Source organism: Pyxicephalus adspersus, chromosome 12 (assembly GCF_032062135.1).
Source record: "Pyxicephalus adspersus chromosome 12, UCB_Pads_2.0, whole genome shotgun sequence".
NCBI classification, from domain to species: Eukaryota; Metazoa; Chordata; class Amphibia; order Anura; family Pyxicephalidae; genus Pyxicephalus; species Pyxicephalus adspersus.
This window is the reverse complement of record NC_092869.1, coordinates 17370088-17392778: the sequence shown is the minus strand read 5'-3', so window position 1 is coordinate 17392778 and position 22691 is coordinate 17370088. Positions and strand designations below refer to the sequence as shown.

The 22691-nt window shown below is 37.7% G+C and overlaps 1 protein-coding gene across 31 annotated transcripts in view; it reads right to left on the bottom strand.

The window, feature by feature from the left end:
* GPHN (gephyrin) overlaps positions 1–22691 on the bottom strand; it is a 401006-nt gene that overhangs the window by 245754 nt on the left and 132561 nt on the right. For 22 of the 31 annotated variants that reach the window (XM_072428975.1, XM_072428977.1, XM_072428979.1 and 19 more), the window contains exons 7-8: positions 12814–13086; positions 6235–6324 (exon numbers count right to left, since the gene is read on the bottom strand). In XM_072428975.1, coding sequence (XP_072285076.1) covers positions 6235–6324; positions 12814–13086 — 363 coding nt within the window. The remainder of the gene's footprint in view (positions 1–6234; positions 6325–12813; positions 13087–22691) is intronic. The other 9 variants (XM_072428985.1, XM_072428986.1, XM_072428995.1 and 6 more) reach the window with 1 other exon arrangement.

Below are 22691 nucleotides of genomic sequence, written 5' to 3'. Positions count from 1 at the left end.
ATTTAAGCAGAAAACCACTGAGTTTCCAGTGGCATTTCTGTACTGGAATAGTACCTAATTTCACCTCCAATACCACAGGGGGCATGATCGTACCACGTAATAGGGCATATATCGGAGAAAGTAGTAGCCTGTAATGTGGAAATATCTACGAAAAAATAATCCAGCCTAGAGTGTGTGCAATTAGATTGGAATAAAAGGTGTATTGTTTACACGTGGGATGCTGAACATGCCAATTGTCTAGTAAGCCAAAACGGTGGAGAAAGCGTCTAAATCGTCCATTTGGGTCCTAAATTGACTGAGTGATCGGTAAAGTAGTATGAGCATGAATGAGTATAGCAACCCCTGATGATTTTTTATTTTTGCTTGGAGCAGAAACACACACGTGATAAATGTAGCCGAGAGTTCTCGGTAGGAATTACTTCCCAGTCCAAAGGTCTATCTGGAAACAAAAATAACACCGGAGACCAAAAACAAGCATTGACAAGGAGGAAATCCCAAAGGGAGGCATAGGAGGAGGGCAACCCACCAAGGTGAGGTCCAGCACTAGGGAAAGTATCCCTAGCAGAGCGATTAGATAAAGCCAAAAAACCTTTCTGACATATGGCCCCTCACCAGCGTGCATCAGCAAAACCAAACATTTAGGTAAACAATCCAGAACCCGGCAAAATAAAGTGAAGTAGCATATCAGAACCACCAAACAAAGCTTGGGAGCATGTGTTAGGGATTCATGAGGACATTAAAGAAACCCATCAAGTAAAAGAATGTAAGAGTCCTTTTGCCGTGTTCAAGACATTGAAGAATGTGTAGGCTGACGCAAGGGGTTGTTTGCCAATGAAGGGGAGCCATTGCGAGGAGTGCACTTCCTTTTGTGAGCTTCTTGTCATCTCTCAAAAAACGCCTGATAAACTGGAAGAGGATCCCATCCTAATATGGAAGGACAAGGCAGTCCAAGATCCGCACAGAATCGTGAAAGATCCTCAGGATGTTTAAGAATAACAGATCTGCCATCCATGCGGGCCGTCAGATTGAAGGGGTACCCCCATCGGTAGGGAATGGAGCGGTCTTGTAAAGCTGTCAGCAATGGTTAAAGAGAGCGGCGGAGCTGGAGGGTGGACCAGGAAACATAAGGGAAAAGTTGTAGTTGTGCCCCATCAAACTCAAAAGCTCTCATATTTCTGGCTGCCCGCATTCTTTCTTCTTTTAAGGGATAGTCTTGCAGCCTACAGATAACATCTTGTGGTCTTGAAAGGGGACCTGGCAGTCGTAAAGCTCTTTGTACCCTGTCAAACCATATAACATTAAAATGCTGTTAAAGACCGCTTGTATCCCCAAACTAAGGTCAGCTTGTTGAGTGGCTTCTGGAAGGCCACGTACTCGTATATTGTTGCATCTGGACCTGTTTTTAAAGGTCTTCCAAATGAAGCTTGAGATCTCTAATAGCGACAGTTTGGGAGGAGGCTTGTTCTTGAAGTTGAGACCTGGATTTTCATACCTTGTAGGTCATCATCAACAGAATCCACTCTGCCTGCCAGATTTTGGAGGTTTGTGCATAGGATCCTGTACTAAAAGGCGAAAATCCTCTTTAGAGGGGAGGTGTTGCACATATGCTTGCCAGGAATTAGCACTAATAGGTAGAGTGGACTGAGGATCAGCAGGTTGCGGACATGAGGAACCCAAGGGGGCAATACCTTGGCCAGTAGAGGGTGTCACGCTCACAGATGCCCCACGACCAGGTTGTACTTGACCAGGGGTGACAGGTAACCCTGTTTGTACCCCAGTAAGAGAGTCAGTTAAAACACAACCAGAAAAGGCCCCCTGTGAGGAACTCACCCTTGGTGCTCGTATAGGGGGTCCATCTGTATGTTCAGCATGTCCCAAGATGGTGGTAGCAGCATAATTACGCTGGTGCAAACGGGTGACACATGGAGAATCCCTATCAATATTGGTGATGCGGCAGTCTTCCAAAGTCGCAAGCTGTGTATGCCATGTAGAAATGGCAGCGTGACCAGGGATATCTGAGGAGCTGGGGGAAACCCGCCCCCCCACCCACAAATCCCAGCGGGTTGAGCTGGGGATCAAAATACCCTGAAGAAAGGGGGACAAAAGAGCATTCCTAAACCAGTTCCCTCTGCAGGGAAAGCATCTGTCCAGGAGCCTGATCAGGAGAAAGGAGCCATCAGCCGGCAGAGGCGCCACGTGGACCGGCGCTATCTTAGCTCCCTGAGTCAGGCCAGCATGCTCAGGGGCTTAAAAAGGTCCTGAGCGTGGATTGGTAGGACGGAGTGGCATTTTTCGTGTTCCCAGAGGCAGCGGAATCCCACTGCCCTTGTTGCTTGGTCATGGTAGGTAATGTAATGCCCGGTGTGATGAAGATGCGGGCTAGATTAGAGCTCAGCTCTCACGTGTCCATTCAGGTCCCCATCCAGGCCACGCCCTGGTGTCTGTCTTTTACTAAAGTACTTGTTAGTGATTGGGAAGGGCATTTTTTATTTATATCATCATTATTCCTAATGTGCTCAAGGAGATCTGAGATTTGCCTCTGTCTCTTTTCATAGGAACAAATTTTTACACAAACCCCTCGTATAAATGCCTTATGGGCATTCCACAAAGTAAAACAATCAGTTTCATCTAGAATTCTTTATCAACTTCAAAAAATAGGCGTTGTGTCCTCTACTTGTGCAATTTTCAAGTGTGTCATCACAAAAGTGTTGAATTTCCACAGCTGGTCAGGAAAGAAGGAGGAGTCCATCAATTCCATGTTTATCGGCCGACCAGGAAATTCCAGTTGATGAAGAATAGATGACTTTGTGGAGTGATCAAAAATCAGTGAAAAAAAGTCAATCCTTGAATAGGAAACATGCAAAACTGAAAAATATGTATAGTCACTTTCTGTACTGTGATGACATCTCCAAATATGATAGCGATCATGAGTAGAGAAAAAATTTGCCAATTGAGTTGGTATGCGTTTAAGATGAGGTTAACGACTCAATAGTGTAACCTGCTATTGCATTGAAGTCACCGCCTATTATTACATTTCCCTGACACACTGATGAAATTTTGGTCATGACTCCTGTAAGAAAACTGCCTTTGTTTCGTATTTGGTGCATAAACATTGACCAAAGAAAAGGTAACTTGACATACTTGAATAATGAATCTGCCATGTGGATCTTTAATATGGCTAATGTATTGAAAGTTGACAAAGACCTTTAATGCACTAATAACTCGTTTTCTCACTTCTGCATTTGCCATATACATGGGAAAATCTCCGTAATTCCAAACAAGTACATTTTCTTTCGCAAAATGCAAATCTTGCACAAAAATAATATCCACATTTTGTACTTGAGCTTCTCCCAGAAGGGATGATCGTTTGAAGGGATTATTCAATCCTCTCAAATTAATGGACAAAAAATTAATACCCATATTATTCAAGTAAAAACTTGCATATCACACGTTGGATACTGCAAAACTTCAATTTAGGTAGACACATAGAGACTGGTACTTGAAAGAGTAAAAAAAATAGAAAAAAGAAGAGAAGAACAAGAACAAATCAAAACATCCCAGACCAAAATTCCAGGCAAATGGGCAGAGAAACTCTACTTTGGTTTCTCATGGAGGGGTGGGAACCAGTTCAGGGCACTTCTACCTTTGTGACCCTAAACAACATAAAATAAGGAGCCACAAGTATCTGTTTGAGACAAAAAATATTTAGAACTGCATTGAGTGACAGAGGACAGTTCATGTCTATTCTGAATCCTAGAAGATTTAGGTTGATGGAGTTAAACATCAGCATCGATGTTCCATTGTAACAACTGCATCCCAGCTTCCAGGTTTGGCACTGGGTAATTTTTCCCCAAATAAGACACAATCAATTTTGTAGGAATCCCCACTTATATGGAATCTTCTTTCCCCTTAGAATCTTGGTAAGTGGAAGGAACTTTTTCCTGGCTTGTAATGTAATTTGAGATAAACCTGTAAACTGCTGAATACTTTTATAAGCTTCTGGAAGTAACAATGTTTCCTAGCTATAGACATACATTTTTCTTTCATATGGAAAAAGTGTACTCTGATTAACCCATCTCGTGGTGTGTCTGGGGACAAAAAATTCGGTTTAGGAATGTAGTGTGCTCTATTAATTAGTAAATCATATTCCAAAACTGTAGGCAGTAGGTGTTTGAAATAGGTTGTGATAAATCCTGATCATCCTTTGCTTGGGTCCAATTTAAAATATTTATGCAATGCATAAGCTTGTAAAAAGACTGAAACAAAGATTATACAGTGCTCAGGAAAATAGAGCAATAGGGGACAGTGGTGTAGGTGTCAGTGAGGGCAGGAAGTTATCAAGAAAGATTTATTTAAATACACATACATATAGGCCTGAAATACCTATTAGCATGTGTTATTTCTCAACATTATGAACAAGTACAACAAATGCATGTGTGACATTGTCATTTGTGGTGTTCGTAAAATAAATAAACATTTTTTTAACTCTAATACATTGCCACTCAAAAGTGAAAGTTTGCTATGTTCTAAAAAAAACAAACACCTAAAAGTTTATTATAATTCAGCAGCATCCAAAAAACATACTTTTTGTTTTGATTTTCTCCTGTAAAACTGCAGTTTACTTCCTGGTATGCGAGTGTGCCTAGACATCTTTCTCTTTTTTCCTTGCCCCACCAATACTGTTCTTGATATTTATTGTGGAAAATCTAAACTGCAAACAAAAATGAGCCCCCAAGTTTCTTCTTATTCACCAAACTAAACATTTGGTTTAGGTAATTTGGCAGGCTACTTATTAAAGCTTAACGTTAAGGTGGCTGCAATTTTATATTCAGTAAATGCATACCTATATTGTTTGTTGATGTTGGCAGAAACACTGCATGCTCCCTGAAATTTGTTACAAATCCTATAAACTTCCCCTATTGACACAGAAAACAGTGGTGTTTGAGACAATATGTGTCTTTCACATTCCAGTTGGACAACTCAGCCCTGATGACAGTGCAGGAACAACAGGAAGCATAAGTGGAAAGACTGTGAAAAATGGCATCCTTACACTTGGGATTCCTTAGCAAAAGAGCAACACAAAAAAATCGTGCTGAATCGTTTTTTTTCACACACATTCAATTCCTGAAAATATAAGAGATTGAAAATCACTTTAATAAGGCTAGAAGAATGTCCACCAAATTTTCTGTATTGTACACCATATTCTGTATAAAATTTTACATGGTATCCGTCGATGCCATGTCGTCCTGGAAACCTCCTTTGTCCCAGCGTGGAGGTAGCACTGGGCATTGCCATTTTCTTTGCCCTTCTCCGCCTTCTGCCTATGTCACCCAAACTCGCAATGCGCAGACATGAGATCAGGCGACGCAGCCTGTGATGGTTGGGGAACAAAAGAGTTTTTTTTTTCCCCCAATACAGAAAAAGCTCCTTCTGCATTGCTGCCAGAAGCCTTGTGGGATGCACGAAGTAGGTATCCCAGGAAGCTCTGCGGTCCTATTCTGTCTTTATCACAGAAGGGAAGGGGCGTTACCCCTCTTTTAAAAAAGTTTAAAAGGTTGCTAATAACAAACATATAATTTACAATAAATAAAAAAACTCCTCAGAAGAGAAAGCAAAATTAAGACATTATTTAGTTAACCTCTACACTCAACTAACACCAGCGTTTACAGTTTCTTTGTGGCTGAGGGCCCTATCGGCCCCTACTGCATTGTTGCTGTACTCCCCACCTAACCTTCTGCAAAACCAGCAGCAGGTTTACCACTACAGGTAATTAAACAAAAAGGATTTTTTTTGCCACAAGAACTATGCCAAATAAACCTAAACCCCAAACAGCACCTCAAACTCCTAAATACACACCAGATCACATATGCTAGGAATGTGTAAATATGGCTTTTTTAAATGGCTATATTTTGTAAAAACTATTGCCAATCTTTACTATATTGTATTACACCACTACTCCCTGTACTGTTCATATTCACAAAAATTTTTTTTTTGAAAACCAGCTACACAAAAAAGATAAAATAAAATACATCATATGCACCTAACATGATGTAAACATTCCAAACAATGAAAATCTAAAAAAATGTAAAAAAGCAACGTATGTTGTAATCCTTGTAAGATTACACCTACTGACTGCATAGGATGTCATAATGGAAGGCATAGGATAGAACACTAACAAGGTGCTGTTATGTATTGACAAAATGAATCGATGGATTTGGTGCTCAGTGACCTTACCACATTAGATGCATAGATGGAAGGATGATGAGAACAGCTGTGTTCTGGTATCTTATAAACTTTATCATGTTGGGAGATGGATGGATGGTTCTAGGAGACAACACACAATATGTTTTAAATAATCATAACATAAAATAACTCAAATAATATACATAACCTTACATGACTGAAAAATGGAAAACCCGACCACACATTAATTGTTGAATCCAGGTGAAAAACTGTAAACATTTATTAAATGTCTGCAAACCAATAAAGCCAACATGTGCTGGCAGAGAGGAATATGGAGACCAATTCAGCCTTTAGCTGTCTGGCTAGTATACTATTACTCAGTAGTTCTTAATCACCAAGTACAGACAATTAGCTTAAGGAATACTGATTGAATGCAAGTTCACCTCAAACAATTGTTCCAGAAAGAACTGGGCCCATAAGACCCGCAAGACAGCGAAAAAAACAACATATACGAGAAAAAGTTATAGCAGGCTTTATATTTTTTGTAGCACAGGTTTTCTATGATATTAGCTTCATGCAGATGTTATTATTTGTAATTATACATACAATGCATGATGATGCAAAATTAAAAGTGCAAGAACAACAGAAAGCCATTTTGATTTGAATACAGTACATCTTTTTTAAAGCCCTATGCTTTAACAGGGTTTTTTCTCTTTACTCAAGATCAACTCTGTTATGATTCCTGTCCTAAATATGCAGGTTTTCTAGTATGTTTATTTAACACACACATTTAGTTGAACTTGGACGTGTTTTTTTTTTTTTTTCTTATCACTTTAACTGGGTCCCATTGGGCATTACTACATTTACTTTTTGTCCTAAAGACACAAGTATAATAACAATCTTTTAAAATTAAGAGAAAACCCGTCACCATAACAAGTATCTAACAAGTATGAAAAGAATTTTCTTATTCCAGCCCCAATGACTGTGATCATCAGGAGAAAAAGAAACTACTGTGAACACAGACAAAAACCCAGCACAGGTCTCCAAGCTCTTCCTCATTTTTTTAACTAGTAGATACAAAAACAATTATTTGTAAAGTTTTTATTTTTTTTTTTTTGCAGGGGTGCCTCCAGAGGTTACTAGGTGGTAAATATTTACATTTTAAGTCAGTTACCACTGACACCAATTATCTTTTTGGCTATCTGTAAGGGTGGCATTCTTCGAAAGGGACAGAAATGTAACAGGCATTTTTCCCCGAACACCATGATAATTTAATGTGGGCTATGTGGATATTGTAATTAACTTTGTAGAAAAAATTCCAAGAGGGAAAAAGGAAGAATTTTTAGGCAATTAGAGTGGGTTACCTAATTTGTAAATTCATGAAGGATAAACATGTTTTATTGCTGTAATGGCTTCCTCAGAGTCAAAGGCCGTTGTATCCACAGGTGGGAATTGTGATTATAAAAGAGGTTAGGAGATATCATATGTTCTTAAGGAACTGCAATGTAAAAGTTTAAGTAGGCAGGTAAACTGCCCTGTTTTAGCAGATTTGTATTACATGCAACCTAAACCTGCCCTCTTTAAATCTTGCTGTCTCTTTTATCAACAGCTTTGGATTGGATGCAACCTTTATCTGCCTACTTTAACTCTTTCACCTGATTCTTTTAAGTTGCATTGCCCATACTCTGTGAGATTATCCACATTAATAAATGAAAATTTACCAAAATGATACCTGAGCTCTTGGCATAAACTTGTGAGCAATCTTATTTCTGAATTTGTAAAATGTAATAAACTGTACATGATGGAAAGGCTGATATTTAAAAAGATGGGATAATCTTCCAATATGATCTTAGTCCACAATAAAATTACATTAAATTTTAAAACAGAGTCAGAACTCTGATATCAAACTAAAGCAACCTTTCTAAACCATTTTTCCTCTGAGAATGTGGAGGTCATTCTGTTGGAATTTGCCTTGAGACTCAAATGTTGTGTGCAGTTAAAATGGCCACTAGATGGGGTTGTGCATTTTTTGTTGAAGCGGAACTAAACAAGCAAACAAACAAAAAATAAAACCTTACTCGCATTTACTTCCAAAGATCCCTTGATCACTTAGGAGGATTCCCGGATTGCGCCCTGCGCCTTCCAGTTATCCATCTTTGCAGACATTTTCATTCCTCTACTTCCAGCTTACACAAAGGGGGAAAAAAGGATGCCGATCTCACTGTGCATGCGTGAGATTGCCATTTTTGTTCTACCCATTGAAGTAAAAGCTCCTTTCAGATCGGGCATGCACAGAAAAAGCAGACATCCTGTCCTGAGTATTCCAAGAGACGCTGCGCTCCCATTCTGTCTTTATCAGAAGAGGGGGGGCTTTACCCCTTGTTTTTTTTAAAGGGTGTTAACCCCCCCTTGTTTTTTTTAAAGGGTGTTAACCCCCCCACAAAAAAAGGTATTTTTTTTACCTAACATGAAACAGGTTGTCTACCCCATTATGTATAGATTAAAAATGTTAGTTTAGGTCCGCTTTAAAGTGCGTGTTTTATGCTATTGTACTGCCATACTGCTCTTGTTGATTATGGTTTCCTCTTTCTAAATATGTACAGTTAGGTCCATAAATATTTGGACAGAGACAACTTTTTTCTAATTTTGGTTCTGTACATTACTACAATTAATGTTAAATAAAATTAGATAAATAAATAAAATACCTGGTTTAATGGAGGAATTGGGAATTCCAATCTATAACTGAACTGAATGGCAACTATTCATCGATAGCTCAAAGCGGAGCCTAAAGTGTGCCCTCTGTCACAATGGCAATATATTTGTGATAGTCCCAATATGTAGACAAAGAGGGTCATTAAGTTGTTGCAATATCAACAACACAATTAGGTCATCTGTGTTTACCTTAAAATAGTATGCTTTCTTTCTGGTCAGCAACATAGATACACCAAGTATCTCTGTTATCTGTGCATGTGAGACAGCAGAGCTTGTGAGAGGCATTGGGTGGAAAGGAATTGGCCTCGAAGATCTGCCCTAAAACCAGGTGATCCAAACATTCTACAAGAGCTACATGTTGATAGAATATTATATTCCTTCCTCTGCTCATGAAACTGGGTCTGATGAAGCAGTTCGTTAAAGCTTAGTTTTTTATTTTATCTCTAGTTTGACCTTTTATTCTTGATTATCTACACAATGTCTAGATGTTGTAATTGCAATATTTTCTTTAATTAAAAAAAAAAATTACAGTTTTTAAAATAAAAGTAAAAGATACATGCTTACTTTCCCTTGACATCAGAGGATGTCCAGCAGAGCTTAATAGCTCAGAACTTGCAAAAACAGTGGGACCAGGGTACCCTTATCTACTGTCTGCAGAAGCCTAATCTTCATAGAGGAATTGCAGTCAAAAGGCCATGCCTCTGATGTGGAAACAAGACCAAGTGAGTCAACTATGCTTGATAACATGAAAATTAGGGTGCAGAAAATGGTAGATATGGACTAAAAAATGATGGAGCTTCTATACCTGTTTGGAGCTGCATTTCTGAAAATGGAATTGGGAATTTGGTCAGGAATATTGGTGTCCTCAATGCTGTGAAATACAAGCAGATACTTATCTATTATGCAATGCCATCATGGAGGCTTCTGATCAGCGCCAAATTTATTCTGCAATGGGACAACAACCCCAAACATACAGTCAATGTCATTAGGAACTAACTCAACAACAGTGAGAGTGTCTGGGATTAGGAACTGGAAGGATCTGAGATAGCCTACATCCACATTAGATTTATGGTTAGTTCTTCTAGATGATTGGAACAACCTATCAGCCGAGTTCCTTCAAAAGATTACCTAAAGAATTCATGCTGTTATGACTGCAAAAGTTGGTAAGACCAAAATATTGATTTGATTTAGATTTCCCTTCTGTTATTTTACTTTTCATTGTTAATAGAGAAAAATAAACTATTATCATTCTGTTTGTGAAAGAATTCTTACATCATTTTTCACACATGCCTAAAACTGCATAGTAATATATGTATACCCTTGTACACCTTGCATATCTTTTAAATGGTTATGGTGTTAAACTATTTTATTTGTTTTATAAAGTTTAAATATAAGAGATTTTAGCTATACCCAAACATAGCCACAATTCTATTTCTGACCAAGAAAAATTCTTTAGGAGCACTGTAAAACACCTCATTCACTAGTTGTTGGTAATTTGTATATTCTTGTTCAGTGTAACTAAACCTCTTCCGTATTATGGTGCCACTATGCCAAATGTCGCTATATTGTGGGTGTTTTGACCCTCCAGGTGTTGGAAAATATGCAATATGGCTTCCAGGACAAAAGGGCAGTACAACCCTTGTCTGTACAATCCTAACATGTCCAGATGCTCTTCTTGAAGGAAGACTACATCTGCTCACTGGCATTTCAATTCAAGAAGATCAGTTTATGTTTAATATAAACATTTAGTCCCTTGACATTCAACTATAGGAGTTTTTGCATGAATACTGTTTACAGTCAAACATTATAAAACACTACCTAAATTACTTGACTAATATGTATTATATTGTAAAGTTTTGTTATTCACAGCTGGTTGATATTTGCAACTGTATATGCTGTTCCATTTTCTTTATTTAATGAATGCCCATTAGTTATAGAAATCTGGTCTCTTCAAATTTGCATAGTCTAGTTATTGTTTTAATATTCTTTTCCAATCAAGCAATTTGCATTTGTTTTTTGACCACCGGTGAAAACTCCTATTTGGACATTTCCCATACCCACCTGCTTTTCAGACACCAAGATTCCTAAAACTTGAGGGCTCAGAGGGTACTGTAGACAACCCTTATGAATTTTTTTCATATTTAAAATGTACGCCCTGTTCTATTCCTATTTTTTAGATCAGTTGACATGCACAAATTCCTATAGTTGAATGGCAAGGGACAAAACCTTTATATTAAACATAAACTGATTACAGGAATTTTAAACCCCAGATGTGGTCTTCCTTTAAGAAAAGCATCTGGACATGGCAGATACAGCTTGCAATGCAGCCAAACACTATCCTGTGCCAAATCAAAACAATACTAATGTTTCAAAATAACTTATGTTCAATTCTCAAACCAAAGCATTGTGCAAATAAAACCATCATTGCAGGATATCGTATTTAAGAAACCTCTAAACCTAAAAAGAACAATACTGACACTATTTAGGCACATTGAGATATCTCTGTCATCATAGGGACAATTTACCATCTTTCCCAAAGCAGATTACATCCTTTTCTTTTCTTACTAATTCTTATTTATATTTACTGAATCTCCCATAAATCCTTGAACAGTTTGGGCACCCCTCAGGCTAATAATTTATTATGGGTAAACATGGGTATATGAGGTGCTTCCTAAAACATTAACCACCTGAGCGTTACACTGATTTCTAGATTTCTGTTCCAAAAGCGTCACAGGTTTTCATGAACCCGACGCTGGAACACGGAACCGACGCTGGATTAGCACAGCGGGACCAGGTAAGTGGGGATTTTAGTGTAGGCGAAAAAATACGGGGTTAACCAAAAGAGCAAAAATATTTAGTGCGAGAAATTACGGGCTTAGCGGTTAGGGGGTTAAACTTGACCCCCTATACCAACTTAAGGCCAGACACATGGACAATTGACTTTTATTGGAGAATTGACCTTATTTACATGGAAATTGACCTTAAATATCTGGGTATACATCATAAACCCAACTAGTAGACTATGTATCTGCATAATTATAATTAGCTTTTCCATGAAATATTACAGCTCTCGGAAAATTGTCCACGCTTTTTAAACTGTTATGCCTAATTGAAATGCTTCCAGTCTCAATATCTGCCATGCCCTAAAAAATCCAGGTGGTCTTGATGAATTTAATCTGGGCCTACAAGTCACAGAGTCTTTAAATCCCTGATGTGTTAATTTCAGGTCTAAGAGTCAGGGCCTGTGACCTTACAAAATATCATCCTTCAACCTATCTACGTTATTTGGCTTCTTGGGCGACCCTGCATTTAAAAAATTGCAAAAACTGTGTATAGCAATTTATTCTAACTTAAAGATGTTGAGCTCAAAACCTAGTCCATTGCTTATAGCCTCAGCTCCTGAGTGGTTCAGCTTTTGGCATAAATATTTCGTTTACTTTTGGTCATCTTGCCTCCATATGAGTGAAAGAAGAATATACAGCTCATGTGTACAGCTCAGTTATATTATATTATATAAGACTTGTGGGGGAAGAGAGTGAGGGCTGTGGAAAGGCCAAGGTACAATAATAGTGCAATTGTTATAATTGAAATTACCTTCTCCCTGCAAAGTCAGATTCGAGATATCATCTACTACAAAAGTTTAAAATTTTAAAGACATATACACCACTAAAGATTGCAGCTGATACTACTTTTCCCATCACAACATTGACTGACAACAAGACTGATCAGATAAAAAAATAGCAAGACCAACTGCCACTCTTACCCAGAAATTACATCATCACAAACATGAACTTTCTTCAGAAAAACAAATAGATAGGAACTGCAAATTTTGGTAAACAAATGTTTTGTATTCGTAAAACTAGAGGTTTTAACTGTTTAAGGTGCCATAGCAAAATGTCACATTATAGTTGTTCATACCTTTGCTGCAATATTTACTGCTGTTATGTGTGAAGAAGAACTATCCTCGGTTGATGCAATACCACTATCTTTTTTCTCTTCCTCTTCTTCTTCACACTGTACACCTTTGTCTTCTGTCTGTTTGTGAGGGCTTGTTGTTGGTGGAGGAGAGAGAGGGGGTGGCGGAGATGGCAAGTCTTCCAATTCATCATGAACTTCTTTTACTTTTACAATAGCATCCCTCAGAAGGTCTATAGCATGAGGTAGAGCTGGTAGTATAAACTGAAAGCATTCCTGTAGAAAAACAAAAAGTGTTAGGTTCTTTCCTAATAAGTATGTAATACAATACCTTCCATATAACTTAAATAACCCTAAAAGAAAAAAAAAAGAAAGTACAGCATGATTAAAATGAAACAAATACTGCCATCAGAATTTTACCAACATTGGCCAACTGTGGTTCTAAGTTATTCTCATTTCTTAACTGCCTTTTTTTAGAAGGCTATCTTATGCCCTCTATTTTCCTATTCCCATATGCTTGCTGCATATGTATTTGGATTGTATTTACCTGTTATAGCTTTGGGCATGTTCCTTTTATCCCTTTCTTGTGCTACAGCAGTTAGTTAGACCTCTACAGTACTGGATTTAATGAAGAACATGAACTTTTAACTAGAAAGCATTTTAAGCAACAAAGATGCCATTCTGTTAACTGAGCAGTAAACAAACATATTACACCAATTTAAAAACATATGCACTTCTTCTTAGGTTTCTTGCTTTACATGGCGAACCATAGAAAGCATTTTTGTTTATCAGAAAGTAAAACTTGAAAATATCTGAAAAAAAATCACAGTATGCATCTTCTCCCTAAGGACACCTGAATGACCACTCATCTTTACCTCTTTTCTTAATGAATCATCAGAAAAATGGAGAAGAGACAACAGCAAACTAAATACAATGTACTTGAGCAAACAAAATATAATATATATTATAAAAATATATATAATATAAATATAATATAAATACAATATTCTATAAATACTCTTGATAATTATGTGATCAAGTGGAAGGATAGACAGGCTTTTATAGGCAAAATTTTTTTAAAAAGTAAATATTTTTTTGTAATGTTATACAGTATATTCCTAAAGCATACATAGATCAACTAGCTAATGATATACACGCAATGAAAGTCTGTGATTACATACACTTATTTTTACATTTCAAGTAAAATGTCAACTTCAGTTTTTTGAAAAGGTACCAAGTTCCCGACGCGTTTTGCCCTTAGGCTTATTCAGGGGAGGATTGAGATTGAAGTTTAACTTGAATAATAAAGCTGTATCAAATAGAAGGATAAAGGGAAAGAAAGCACAACATAAGGAAAGGAAAAGAACATTGAGCTCTAGTTTCAAACATACAATCATCTGAATAGTAGTACATGTGATTCAAAAATGTATCAAGTTTAAAAATGGTTAGTTACATTAATATAGTCACAGTGATAGAGAGTTGATAAAAACAACTGAGACTTCCATGCCAAATGATCCAAATGAGGGAAAAAAGGGAGATTATGTATGGTAACTATAGAAAGATAATTTGGACATCAAGGGTCATGTGAATATTGGTAAAAATTGTTCATTATAAGGGTATAAAGAACAAGTGGAAACAAACAGGTGAAAAAAAAAAAAAAATCGCAAAAAAGAGTGAGAAGATACTTGAAGAAAGTATCGTGACACGTGAAGAAAAACTACCGTACTTACTATATTGTTATCAGCAACACAAAACAGACAATATTCAATAAAATTGAATAAAATTGAATAAATATTGAATAAAATTGAATAAAGGTTTTGAAATAGCTGGACTTGAAATTATTCTGTTGAAAGAAAAGGCGGGGGGGGGGGGGTTAGGTAGTCAAAAGTAGATATAAAAACGTAATAAATATATATAATGTCAGCCATTGGGAGGGGAGAAAAAAATTTTATTGACTTGCCTGAACTGAAATATGGCAGCATTAAGTCATTGAGATCGTATTTAAATCGGGTGAACACATCTATCTATTGTCTCTATTCTCGCCCTCACCTGCATGAGCACATGTGCCCTGAAGATTGCAGGTCCTGGGTTTGAAAGTATGCTTTTCAACGGGGCAGAAATGGTTGGGGGTGGACTGGTTGGGGTAACAGTCTCCCTAATGTTGGTGCATCTATGCTGACGATTCAGTCATGGGGGCTCCCGGTCCCCCGTAGGGCGCGTTTAGTATTAACAATGAGGTATTAGTTTTAGAAGTATAGTAATAAAAAAGAAGGGGGGAAAAAAGGAAAAACAGCCATATAAGAACCAATTTTAGCATTTTAAATAAAGGTTTATATTGGTGGCCTAATTTGTCAACCAAAGTACTTTGGGGAAACTGCACTCCCCCAGATGTTGTCATCTTCACATGCCTACAATAAATTAGAGATCAAAAATCCTAGTCATGTTCACAAAAATATGAATGACAAACAAATATTTATGTAAATCAAGTAACAAAATCAAGCGATAATTCTAGAAATAATTAGTTGAGTATCACATACAAGTAGAGTATCTTAGTTAAATATTTCTATATATAGCAAAGGTTCAACATATAAATATGCCATTTATAAGTCCTTATTTATAGTTTAGCCAAGTTATAGTCAGAATAGCGATTATATGTGTCCTTGCGTTACAGAAAAGGTTTAAGATAAACAGCCCTGCGTAATATGTTGGCACTATATAAATCCTGTTTATTAATAATAATATTAATAATAATAATAATAGGAGAAAAAAAATCATTTAATCCAGGTGATTTGGTTGCATTGAGTCGGAATATCCACTTGGACTCTAATTGTAATAATAAGCTATCGATGTCCCTAGGGTCTCTAGGGTTTTGGGGGATGTGTTCAAGAGCTGTAAAAGATATATATGTAGTATCAAATCGGTGTTGTGTCCCCACATGGTAACCTAACTATCTTGCCAGAGTTGATCATGTATGTATGTTCGTAAATATGTTTACTCCACACACAATTAATCTTCCCAATATAGAAATTTCCACATTTGCATGTTACCAAATATATCACTTGTTGTGTGGCGCAGTCTATTCTATGTTTGGGTTTATGTATAGACTTGTCTGGAAGGAGAGTTACTGGATTCTCATTTATCCATTTACATTGGGGGCAGTGTGCACATTTCTAAGAACCAGATGGCAGTGGTATCGTCTGAGATATTGGAGCTGGATCATAATGACTTAATGTATCTATTTTAATATATAATATATATATATATATATATATATATATATATATATATATATATATATATAAATAAAATGTATCCTTTTTAGTGTGTTAATGTATTCTTTTGGGATGGAGATTTCTCATAGGTCACAGCTGGATGAGGGAAAAGAAATTTGCTAGTGGAGGGATCCCCACTTAGTATATGCCAGTGTTTATATAAAATATTCTTAATAAGTTGATGTTCTCCATAGTATGTCATATTATTACTTAGGTTTTCCTTCTTAGAGGGTGAAAGTTTGGAGGAAAGAAGGTCATTACGTGACAAAGATTTAGCTTTGTTGTACACTTTTTTCAAAATATTTTTGCTGTATCCTCTGGACAGTAATCTGTCCAGGAGAGCTTTGGCTTCCCTTTCAAAATCTGCTGGATATGTACAATTTCTCTTAAGTCCCAAATTATGACTGAAGGGAATACTATTCCTTTAGAGGCTGAGGGTATGCACTCCCAGCATGAAGAATAGTATTCCCCTCTGTAGCTTTATGGTATAAAGTAGTTGAAACTGTACCATCTGGTGTAATTCTGTAGTACATAGTGAATTTCAAATTGTATAAATTTTGCTGCAAAAGTTGAAAAAAGTTTTCAAGAGAGGTTTTGGTAGCTGACCAGAAAATGATAATATCATCAATATATCGTCTACAATTTAGGATGTAACGATGATATGGATGTACTCTGGGGTCTCGGAAAAGATTTTCCTCCCAGTCTCCCAAGAAGACATTGGCATAAGATGGGGCAAATGTTGTCCCAATAGCCACTTTTTGGACTTGGAGATAAAATTTGTTGTTGAACCTGAAGATATTTTTAGTTAGGATGTATCCTAACAGCTGAATAATAAATTGAATTGCTGGTTTTTCAGGTAAAATCTGGAAGGATGTCTATGTACTATATTTACCCCCATCTCATGAGGTATACTGGAGTACAAGGTCTCTACATTAATTGTAACCAACATGGAGTTGGAAGAGATTTGGAGGTTGTTGGTAAATCGCAGGAGTTCTAATGTATCTTTTAGGAAAGATGGTAAGTTATTGACTATAGGTCGTTAAATATGCATCAACTAGTTCACTTGCATTTGTGCCTATAGAGCTGATCCCTGAAATTATAGGTCGGCCTGTGGGGTTATCTATGTCTTTGTGAATTTTAGGTAAAGAGTAGAATGCTGGTGTTCTAGGATGTGGAATGGAGAGGTAATCCTTCATTTTTAAATCAATTATGCCTGAGTTGAAGGCTTTATTAATAACTGAGTAAAATTCAGAAAAAAAGGTGAATATGATTGTATCTGGGATCTCCACATACCACTCTTTGTTCATTAAGATCTTATAACACATTGCTTCATATTGGTCTCTATACAACACTACAATATTGCTGCCCTTGTCGGCTGGTTTTATAACTAAGTTTCTGTTGGTTTTCAGTTTGGTCAATGCACTTTGCTGAGGGGGACTCAAATTATTAGTTTTAATCACAGAAATAGCTGTAATTTTGTTTTGTGGCTAGATTAACAAATTATTCAATATTTGAATATTGATATAGTGGAGGAAAGAATTTAGATTTTGGTTTTCTCTTGGGAATAGAACTAGGTGTGAAGGATTCTTGTGATAAGATGACGTCAATCCTGGGCTGTTCCACGGATGGGTCATCATTCTCTCCAAGAAGTAGGTTAAGTGTTTTAAGATTTTTGAAATCCGTTTTATTAAAATCTGCAAATTCTGCAGGTGGATTAAATTGCTTTGTAGTGTTCTCGCTATCAAACATCACTTTCAAACAAGGGTTGCGAGCAAATACATTTAAGTCTTTAATTACATCAAAATGATCCATGTCAGATAAGGGGCAGAAAGATAAACCCAGTTTCAAAAGATTTATTTCCTCTGTTGTTAAGATATAAGAGGATAAATTTACTATCTCTAGATTTTGTTCTCCAGAGGTAGTTTTAACAAAAACCTGTCTATCGGGCCCTCGACCGGGGTGGGTGATGGTAGGGGTGGGGGGGTGAAGCGATTAAAAAGTCTTGTGGTTTTTTGGAATTGCTCCAGCTTGATTAAAAGTATTAATGACTTGCGGTAGTGGGAGATGTTCTGGAGTCAAGGTTGGAGGATCATAGGTTGAAAATTCAGGAATGGTTATCCATGGGTGATATAGCCACATGGGATTCCAATTGGTTTAAAGAGGTATTGTGAGGAGTAGGAGGATTTTTCCTTTTGCATGGAAACGGACTAGGAGGGATGCCATTCGGAGATATAGTGGAAGGTTTGCGTTTAGGATTTTCTGGGGTATATGGACTATTCTCTCTTTGTTGTCTTTTTTTTAGGTCGGTGGGTATTTGGAATTAAGGTCAGATCAGAAATGACCTTTGAAGAAGGTTGTTTACCTAGCCACCTGCTAGGTTGAGACAGAATTTTAGGGGATGATTGGGTGTTTTTATTGGGTTTTAACGATTGCTTAGCGGGTAAATATTGTTTTATAAGTAAGGATTGTTGGTTTGATTTTTTGGGGAGTGGGGGTTGGTCTGAGGATGTGTGTGGTGGGTATTGGTTAAGTTGGGTTCCCATTTATATGCTCTGTGAAGGGTGAAAGACCATTTGTCCTTTTGGAATTTAATTTATTTTTTATTAACTAGATTGATATGAAAGTTTTCCAAGTTTGTTTTTAATGTTAGGTATTTTTGTTGAAAAATAGGTCTATTAATTGTGTCTATGTTTTGTGAGTGCATATTTACCAGTTCTTGGTTCAAATTAACGATTTCCTGTTTATAGAAATTCATAAGGATCTGCATTAAATTCCCAGAACAATTATTTAGAGTGGTTTCCCATTCTGATCTTATTTTTTGGGGATTTTTAATATTAGGAAATAGTTGGATACTAAGTCCTATTGGATTACAGTTTTCAGAAATATATTTCTCAAAATACTTGACATGCCAGTATAGGGTTGATTTCCTCTCAAACATGTTTAAATTTCTGAATTTGTGGGATATATGGATATTCATCCTGTTGTGATAATTGATAATCATCATGTATCATGTAATTACCATGCTCCACTCGAGTAATATATTTGGTAACATGTAAATGTGGAAATTTCTATATTGGGAAGACTAAACGTGTGTGGCGTAAACGTATTTACGAACATACATACACGATCAACTCCAGTAAGATAGTTACCCCTTTAAGTTACCATGTGGGGACACAACACCGATTTGATACTACATATATATCGTTTGCAGCTCTTGAACACATCCCCCAAAACCCTAGAGGAGGGGACATCGATAGCTTACTATTACAATTAGAGTCCAAGTGAATATTCCGACTCAATGCAACCAAATCACCTAGATTAAATGATTTTGTTCTCTTAAACATTTCCTGAAACGCAAGGACACATATAATCGCTATTCTGAATATAACTTGGCTAAACTATAAATAAGGACTTATAAATGACATATTTATATGTTGAACCTTTGCTATATATAGAATTATTTAACTAAGACACTCTACATGTATGTGATACACAACGAATTATATCTAGAATTATCGCTTGATTTTGTTACTTGATTTACATAAATATCTGTTTGTCATTCATTATTTGGTGAACGTGACTGGGATTTTTGTATTTCAATATTTTTATTAAGATTTTCTCACAACAAACAAAACAAAACATGTCAATAACAGAAGTATTCGGACATAGGGCACAGACACATTGGATGTATATAAACATTTAAATTATTATTCAATGCTAGCAGTACCCAAACAAAATTATCTGCCTAATCCTGTTGCAAAATAAGAAAAAACATTATGATAACCAACACCTACATATCCGTAAATAAACAACAAACATTAAAAAAAAAAATGGGAGTGAGCATTGTAACATTGTATCTCGTGTCTTGGCCATACAACCAAACAAACAACAAACATATCTAAAGAGAAGCGAGATTAAAGGAAAAATGAAAGGAAAAAAGAGAATAGACACTACTAGGGAAGGGGAAAGAGAAGGTGGAGGAAGTTCGAGAGACCAACATAATCAAGGTACCGTACTCAAAAGTAACTTCACCTAGATCGAAGGCTATGAACTATTGAAAAAAATCCCTATTTGTTAAACAGGGCGGTTTCCACAGAGCTACTAATCTCCTGCTGTACAATTCTAGGGATCATTCTAAATACCTCGTCCCAAAACGTCCTAGCAATCGGACAAGACCACCAGATATGCAACAAGGAGCCCCTGGATCCACAGCCTCGGAAACATAAAGGGGAGACTGATGGGAACATTTTTGCTAATATGACCAGGGTGAAATACCATCTAAGTGCCACTTTATAATTTGCTTCCACCACTGCGGAGTTCAGAGAGACCTTAGAAAGGGCGTATATCATGTCCCACCACTCTTCCAATTCCCATGTGATGCCCAAGTCAGACTCCCAGTCTTTCATTTATTGCAGTTTACTGTCTGGGGCAACTAAAGCCGAGTAAATAACAGAAATTTGCCCTTTGGTGGAGGCTATTGAAGAGCATGTGCTTTCGAATGGTGAAGAGCGCATGGGTCTTGGGGGCTTGCTGATTATCTTGTTTATATAAGGAATCAGTTGTCTACAACGGAAATATTCCATTGAGGGGATTTCAAATTGAGTGGACAGGTGGTCCCATGTAAGCACTGCCCGAACATCTATCAAATCTTTCACCCGCCTAAAGCCTTTAGAGATCCATCAATTAAAAGTCGCTGGACATAGTTCTGGCGGAAAGTCCGGATTATTCCAGAGTGGGGTTAAGGGTTTATGATAGGAAGAAAGTTTCAGATGGTGACTAAATTTATCCCATAACTGAATGGAATGAGACAGAGCTGGGCATTTTACAGAGCCTCTTGTACTTTTTCTGCGCCACATAAGATCTATAGATCCCAGAAAACCATCCTGGTTCTCAATCTCAACCCATTGAGGTCTAGCATCTTGCAAGGTACTTAGTGAGATTTGTGCCACTTGCGCTGCCACATAGTAGTATTTCAGATGTGGCGCTCCCAACCCCCCCATGCGCTTAGGGGCAAGCAACGTGTCTTTACTAATTCTGGCCTTCTTCCCCGCCCAGATAAACTGCATTATTCTAGACTGAAGGAGTGCAATCTTTCACATGGGTACCTGAATTGGGAGAGTGCGAAATAAATAAAGCAATCTAGGGAATAGGCACGATCCGCCCCAGCCACGACAGGGGGGACAAAAACCACCTCCGGATATGCACGTATATTTTTTTTAAACAAGGGCACATAATTACACCTGTAGAGGCTATGGTTATGGGGGGTCAATTGGATGCCCAGGTACTGGATGGAATCCTTATGCCAGATGAAGTAAAAGTTCTCCTGGATCACTGACAACGTCCCATTGGGAAGATTTATATTGAGAGCCTGAGACTTAGTTTTGTTAACCCTCAGAACTGAGCATAATGCAAAGTCATCCAGGAGTTTCATTAGGTTGGGTAAGGTAGTGATTGGGGAGGTGATAAACATTAAGATATCGTCAGCAAAGAGTGCACATTTGTGTTCAGCACGACCACAACTAATTCCCTGAATATTAGAGTCCGCTCGTATGGCTATTGCTAGAGGTTCAATTGCTAGGGCAAACAAAAGTGGAGAGAGAGGACATCCCTGCCTGGTCACCTTCTTGATTGGGATAGCTTTAGAAAAGAATCCCCCTAGTGATATTTTTGCCTCTTGGGAGTCATACAAGGCCAGAAGCAGGTTAGTAAAGTGGGTACCAAAATCCATTCTAAAGAGAACCCGAAACAGGTATCCCCAAGATATACTGTCGAATGCTTTTTGGAGGTCGACGGAAAGCAGCATAGCCTGGCGTGAGGGGCCCCCGTCCCAGCTGGAGTTTACTACCGATATGAGGTCAATAGGCCTTCTCGTTTGATCTGGCCTCTGCCTGTGTTGCATAAAGCCCACCTGGTCCGGGTGAATATAAGCTCCCAAGAAGGAGCCCAGTTGAAGTGACATAATCTTCGTCAGAATTTTTAAATCACAATTAATCAGGGAAATAGGTCTATAATTGACTACTTCAGAGGCATGCTTTCCTGGCTTAGGGATCACACTAATAAATGCTCTGTTGGCATCACCCAACAGAGAGTTCCCCTCCCGCAGAAAGTTAAAATATGCCACCAAAGTGCGGCACCAGTACAGGGCTTAAGGTCTTGTAATACAAATTAGAGAATCCATCCGGACCTGGTGAGCTGCTCAACTTGAGAGACCCCAAGATCCCATTCAACTCCTCAATTGTAAAGGGTCTTTCCAGAATTGCCTTATGTTTAGGATGTAATTTGGGGAGATCAAGCTTGTTAAGAAACCCTTCAATTCTCACTTTAGAAATTGAGTCCTCAGAACCGTATAGATAGCTATAAAAGTCCTCAAAAGCTGTGAGAATTTTTTCTGGGTTTTGTGATAGCCTACCACCTTCAACCTTAATTTTAGGGAGAGCGTGGATCTTGGGCTTAGGATTGAGTGTATTGACCAATAGGCTTTCCGGCTTGTCACTCCACAAATAAAATTTATGAGCTGACCAGCGAAGTGGGGTGGGGGTAAGCCGACACGCATACCCCCGCGATCCCATAAGCAGGCTGATCCAGCCTGCTTATGGGATCGCGGGGGCA